The sequence below is a fragment of the Camelina sativa genome, chromosome 11 (assembly GCF_000633955.1).
Source record: "Camelina sativa cultivar DH55 chromosome 11, Cs, whole genome shotgun sequence".
Lineage (NCBI taxonomy): Eukaryota > Viridiplantae > Streptophyta > Magnoliopsida > Brassicales > Brassicaceae > Camelina > Camelina sativa.
In genome coordinates, this window is record NC_025695.1 from 40625049 (window position 1) to 40632135 (window position 7087).

The 7087-nt window shown below is 33.2% G+C and overlaps 1 protein-coding gene across 2 annotated transcripts; it reads left to right on the forward strand.

Moving 5' to 3' along the window:
• Positions 2842 to 6303, forward strand: LOC104725753 (plectin). 2 transcript variants are annotated; one of them, XM_010444465.2, is made up of 11 exons: positions 2842 to 3181; positions 3248 to 3331; positions 3430 to 3549; positions 3668 to 3960; positions 4051 to 4139; positions 4206 to 4309; positions 4401 to 4491; positions 4579 to 4654; positions 4734 to 4848; positions 4937 to 5468; positions 5682 to 6303. In XM_010444465.2, exons 1-11 carry the CDS (start codon positions 2944 to 2946, stop codon positions 6175 to 6177), a joined length of 2238 nt encoding a protein of 745 aa, XP_010442767.1. In that variant the 5' UTR covers positions 2842 to 2943; the 3' UTR covers positions 6178 to 6303. The 2 variants fall into 2 exon arrangements, with proteins under 2 accessions (XP_010442767.1, XP_010442768.1); XM_010444466.1 differs by lacking the exons at positions 2842 to 3181; positions 3248 to 3331 and having other exon boundaries at positions 3461 to 3549; positions 3663 to 3960.

Consider the following 7087-nt stretch of genomic DNA (forward strand, 5'->3'; position numbering starts at 1 on the left):
AAGTTAGTAACTCACCAGATTGTGACACGTGTCAAGTATACTGATGAGATGTTGACATGTGTCAAACAATTATTATTTTTTAAAATAGCTAATTAAGAAAATAACATTAAATCTACATAAAATTTACATGTTTATATCTTAAAAAAAAATCCTAAATCAAAAAGAAAAATTAATGAAACTAATATATTTTCCATTGTACGCTAATTATATTATACATTTTTCTTAATTAGATTTTGACATGTATAAACAAAAAAATAATTCATTAAGCATGTATATTATTATTAATCAATAAATAGTGAATAACAAATTTAAAAAGAATAACATATGTTATGTTAAAAAAATTATTACTTTTGAAACGTAATAGGACACCTAATTATGAAAATAACATTATATCTACATAAAAATTATGTTTGTGAAGTGGTCTTATTGCAATGACTATTGGTAAGTCCAATTGTAGATGACACCATCACATTAGGGATCAAGTCATGCTCTTTACGAATGTAGGAATTTGGCTAATGGGCCGGCCTGTTGTGGCACAAATGTTGACAAAGAGAAAAAATTATATGTTTATATCAAAAGTTTTGATCTTTGATTTTTTTTTGATATAATTTTGCCGATCTATTGTGTGGGTCTTTGATTCGTGCAGGTTCTTCAATGGAAGCTATCAGATGCAATGAAATGGAATTGAAGGTATATAAATCCTGCTAATTTTATCAAGGATGGAGACACTGATGAAGGTTTCAAAAGTGATTCTACAGTTAGTAACATTATAAGTTTGGAAGATTAGTCGGTGATTGATGTTTCTAGTAAAAATTTAGAGTTTTCTCTTCTGAATAATGTTGATGATTCTGGTACTGAAACAAGAGCTGCTTGATCGATTAATTGAGAAGCGATTTTCAAATTTGGGAAGTTGGAATGGTAAACCGTTATAAAATTGGTTTCGAACCGGATTTATGTAGTTTTCTATCGGATTTGATTCGTAAATCGTTTAAATCTAGGTATATGGAAAAATATATGAAAACTTTTGATTCATATAGAAATAAGTTGAGAATTTACTATTAAAGAATATTTGAGACGAGGTCATGGTTTTAAGTAGTTTTGGTACAATGTGATACTTCTGAGGAGTAAATATGTCGTCGATCCTTAACGTGATTATGACATATGTCATGTTTTGGATTGCTTATAAAGTTTCTATTTTGTATATTTGAATTATCTAAGACTTATATATACCATCTTGATTTTAATTTTCAAATTTTTATTTTTATTATGTTATATTAACTTTTTCTCAGTTTCTCAACTTTTATTAGGTTAGTCATAAAATCATTGTAATAGAGTAGAAAATTTTCACCAGTTATTCATCCAAAATATATTTGGAGTAAAAAAAAAATCATGGTTACAGAAATTATTTCAAAAAACAATTTAAGTAATTATAAGAACTAATATTATACCAAATTGAAAGTAAAGCAACACAAAATTTGTTTAATTTGTTTAGAAAATATTTTATAGGTGGTGATAAAGAGCATACTTTAACAATAAAATAATTTTGGGTATAAGAACATATTTTTAATGGTATAAGATAGAGTAAAATTGTACATGCTTACTAACTAGATGTTGTTTTGATGAACTCTTTGCATGTAAAATATTTTGTGAATAACTTGTGTAACGTTTTTAAAATTTGACAATACTAATATTCGTAATGATGAGTATTTGGCAAAAATTTTGGTGGGATATAATTTAGCTTTTTATTATTGTAATAATTGTTATAATATATTTAAAATATATAAATATAAATAAGTGTATTAAGGTAAATAAAAATATGATTTTTTCTCTAACTAAAATTATTTATATATTTTAATTCAAGAAATAAAATTTCTTTTTATATTTTTAAAAATTTGTTTAAGATTTAAAATTTATTTTCTTCAATAATTTTTAAACCCGCACATCGTGCGGGCCCTTATCTAGTGACTTTATAAAAGTCTGAATCCAATAACCCAAATTTGTTAAGATTTTAAATGACTTTTTACAAATCTTAAACTAATAACACTAAACTTTAACATAGTTAAACAAAATCTTGATCTAATAACAACATATTTTACATAACATTTAAAATCTTTAAAACTCTATTCAAATCTCAAACTAATAATCTCAAACTCTATTCAAATCTCAAACTAATAATCTCAAACTCTATTCAAATCTCAAACTAATAAATCATAGGGACTTTGGGGATGGTGGTGAGTTAGAAAAAATAAATATACTAATATGTTTGGAGTTTTAGTTTTGTTTGAGAGAGAGTGTCGTTTTATATTTTTAATGTGATTTTTTAAACTAATTTTTTTTAATTTACTCTTCACCTAAAATTCTAATATGATTTTTAAACTAATATTTTAAAGTTATTCTTCACCTTAAATTATTCAATAAATTTATGTAATATATCATTCATTAAATATGAGTATATATAAATCATATTTGTAGTAATTTAGGTGAAATGTGTCAAAATGACACTATTTGTAATATTGAAGGAGCATTAATTAATTAGCTATAGACACTATGATTAATTACCATTCTCGAATACCTAATATTAACAAGAAATGCTCAATAACCACACCTTTTTTGGTGTTTCATGTAGAAAATGGATGATAACTACTGTTATCTGTTAATTCTTTCCACAGGTTACCTAAAGTGATAAACTAGCTAGGCAACAACAATCTGTTCTTAATGTTATTGTGTAAAAATATTAATAAATGATGTGTGGGTAAAGAAAACTAATAAATAAATTACGGTGGGTAAAAATTGGAAACAGTATATATCAAAGGGGCCTTTCTCGTAATTATACGAAAAGGTTCGTATCACGTTTCTTGTCTCGTCTTGTCTAATGAAGAAGCAACGAACCAAAAAAATGTAATCATCGTCTGTTGGAAAAAATCTTACTGAAGAACAACAACTATGGCGTCTACAATGGCGACATGGACGACACCAAGCTCTCTCCAGCTCAGAATTGCCTTCAATTACGGTACTTTCAAAGCTCCGGCGAGAGCGAAGATGACAAAGCTAAGTCGCCGTCTCCGGATATCATCAAGCGTTGCGCAAAACGCTGAACCGGGACGCGATTTGGGTGGGTCGGGTCGATTTCGTGGGTGGGCTGATTCAGATGACGACGAGAACACTGCAGATTGGTTTAAAGGTACGATTTTTTTGTGATGGGTTAACTTTGGTAGATTCATATTAAAGTTTTGATTTTTGTTTTCAGGAACTTTATTATCTGGAGTGGCTGGGATGGTTCTCTTTGTTGGGTTAACTTACGCGGCTTTATCTTACAAGCGCAATGGTTTAAGTATGTGTTTCAATCTTTATTTAGTGTGGGAATTGTGATACAATGTAGCTGATTCCAACTAGTAAAGTTGTTAAATTTTGTTTGGGTGAATGGTTTAGGACCAAAAGTAGAAGTTTTGGTGACTACTGTTGGTGAAAGTTCAAGTGATCAAATCAGCACGGTTGGGGATGAGGGAAGTAATGTAACTGAGCAGCAAGATAACCAGGAAAGCTCTAGAGGTATGGACACGAATGTACCAAGCTTGATAAGTCTTGCAACCAATATTTCATTATCTCACCTCTCATTGTTACTTGCCTGTTTATTTATAAGTGTTCCCTTTTCTGGATGTTAGTTTAGATTCTTCTCGGGGTGACATAGATGTGGTGTTGAAATCTGCGTTTACTAGCAAAGAAAATGACGAGGATGAGAAAGCATCAGCAAGCCCAGCTGAGAGATACACCTCATGGACAGAGGTGGATGGAGTAGTTACGCCTACCTCTCAACTCCCAAACGAAAAGCAGAAGGCCCGCCGTTATACAGGGATACCTGCTCCTTCTACAGTTCCACAAGTAGATCCTATAGAACCTATCTTTCCAACGGCTGTGGATCCAGTTCAAAGTCAAATGTTTTCAGCTTTACAAGCTTTAAAGGTACTGCTTTCTAACTTTCAGATTATTATGAACTAACTATCTAGCAATGCAGCAATTTTTTGAGTTGTTAAGAACTGATTGTTATTCCAGGTTATTGAATCCGATGCTCTGCCTTATGATTTATGTACACGCCGTGAATTCGCTCGTTGGGTGGTTTCTGCAAGCAATGCGCTGTCAAGGTAATTCTCAAAAGTTTCACCATATTTCAATGCCTCACATTGTGAAATTACCTTCATCCATTACAGGAACTCGGCATCAAAAGTATATCCTGCCATGTACATAGAGAATGTTACTGAACTTGCATTTGATGATATCAAACCTGAAGATCCTGATTTTCCATTCATTCAAGGTGTTCATTAGATTATCTTTTACCTTCATGCTGAGTCAATGAAGTTAGTTATATTTAATCTGATTTCTTCATTTGTTATTGGATAGTATAGGTTTGGCAGAGGCAGGACTTATCTCAAGCAACCTCTCTAACCAAAACGTGCCTTCTACTGAGAGCAGTCGGTTTACGTTCTCCCCAGAAAGGTATTTATTTTCATCCAACCATATAAGTTATAAAGGCCTAGCTACTGCTATGTGATATCCACTCTTCATATCTCTTTTTATCTACAGCCCTCTAACACGTCAGGATCTTCTGAGCTGGAAGATGGCTTTGGAATACCGACAGCTCCCAGAAGCTGATAGCAAGGTTCTTTTTCTATTTCTTTCTTTCCACATTTAGTCATTAGAGTGTTGTAAACCTTACACAACTACTTTTCCTTTTTCAGAAGCTATACCAACTTTCTGGTTTTCTTGACATTGATAAAATAAACCCTGAAGCGTGGCCTGCCCTTTTAGCTGACTTATCCGCTGGAGAACATGGAATAACAGCACTTGCTTTTGGTGAGTGAGATTCTTGCTTCTTTTAAGTAATAATATCATCAGAGTTTCACAGCCGCGTTTTGTTTTTAAAAGTCTTGTGTCCCTCTAGGGCGTACCAGATTGTTTCAACCGTCTAAAGCGGTTACAAAAGCCCAAACAGCTGTTTCTCTTGCAATTGGTGACGCTTTTGAAGTAGTTGGTGAGGAGCTAGCTCGTATCGAAGCAGAGGCTATGGCTGAAAACGTGGTTTCTGCACATAACGAGCTGGTTGCTCAGGTCGAGAAGGATATAAATGCTAGCTTCGAGAAAGAGCTTTTAAGAGAAAAGGAACTAGTAGATGCAGTGGAGAAAATGGCTGAAGAAGCAAAGTCGGAGCTGGCGAGACTTAGAGTTGAGAAAGAAGAGGAGACTCTTGCATTGGAGAGAGAACGCACATCTATTGAAACAGAAATGGAGGCTCTTGCGAGGATACGAAATGAGCTTGAGGAACAACTTCAAAGCCTTGCGAGTAACAAGGCAGAGATGTCGTACGAGAAAGAGAGGTTTTATAGACTTCAAAAGCAAGTGGAGGATGAAAGCCAAGAGATACTCCGATTGCAAAACGAGCTTGAAGTTGAAAGGAACGCTTTATCCATAGCCAGGTATAGAATATATTATCTTTTCCAATTAAAATCAAATGAGCATGAATAGATCTTACACAGTGAGATAGAAGCAAACGAGGAATGGACTGTACTCTTTTGATCTACATTGAATAGTTACACTCAAAAGCTTTTATATTGAGAAATGTGACTAGTCAAACATATGAGAGTTTAGCTCTTTCAGGTCATTTACGGTTTTGAGTTTTGGTTTTAAAGGGATTGGGCTGAGGATGAAGCGAGAAGAGCAAGAGAACAAGCAAAAGTGCTAAAAGAAGCTAGAGGACGTTGGGAGAAGTATGGGCTAAAAGTGATTGTTGACAGTGACCTCCATGAACAGACAACAACGGAATCTACTTGGCGGAACGCAGGAAAGCAAAATCCTGTCGAAGGAACCATGAAAAGAGCTGGAAGTCTGATTGCTAAGCTCAAAAAGATGGCGAAAGATGTAGGAGAGAAATCCAAAGAAGTAATCTACTTGATCATTGAGAAAATAAGCCTTCTGATATCAGCCTTGAAACAACAAGTTCATGGATTGGAGAACAAAACCAAAGACCTGAAAATGAAAACCAAGTCTAAAGCAGAGGATGTGTGGAGACAGACGAGCTTGAGGGTTGATGAGATCAGAAGTGTCTCTATAGTGAAGGCTAAGGAGACTGTCGAAGAGTTGAAGGACAGAGTTGGGAAACTCGGCGAGAAATTCAAGTCGAAGTAGGTTTGCGGTTTGGTTGAGATTAAGATTTGTCAAACTAAAATGCAAAACGATGAACTGTCTTAATTTTCAAAACAGGAAATATAGCAAGAGCCCCAAATTAGATAGATAACTACACTGATTTGATTATATGTTTGTGGTCTTCGCCAGTTACTACCATTTGGGACATGCATGCATGAAACACATATAGACGATGATTTTACTATATTCACATTAGCTCCAAAATTGTTCAATCTTCAATCTTCATCATAGGAAAAGAACATCAATGGATCTTTCTTACTTATGCAATAATATATATAAAAAAATTCAGAAGATTGATTATATATCCGAAAGGGAACAAGGAGGACAACGGAGGCGGTTTTGTTTCAATGTACGTGAAATTAGAAAACACCACATCCGAAGTTTTTGCATATGTCAAGTTCTTCGTCTTCAATACGAAAAAAACAAAAGTACTTTACTATTCAAGGTATGTAGAACACACATGTAGACTAGAAGTTTTAGGGGGTGTATTCAAACCATGATTTTAAAGAATTTTATTGGATTTAGAAATTTTGAGATTTTGAGAGATTTAAAGAGAGTTTTTAGAATATTTGGTGGAATTGTTAAAAAAATGTTTGTGATTTGATGAGATTCAAAGGGATTATATTGGATGATTGTAAGAGATTTATAGGAAAAATAAAAATGGATTTCCAAAATAAATTGAAAGCTAAAATTCAACCTTACGGCTTGTTCTGTTAAATAAATTGAAAGACAAAAAGGGATTTCTCTGTTCATCATCTCCTTTCCCCAAATTGTGTTTCGTCATTAGTTTTTTTCTACTAGTTTTAATTGTTAATTAAGAGCTCGGGAGTGGAGAATCATGGTATCGTGGATAAAAATCATTGTCATCTCCCAATATTATTTATCATCTTCT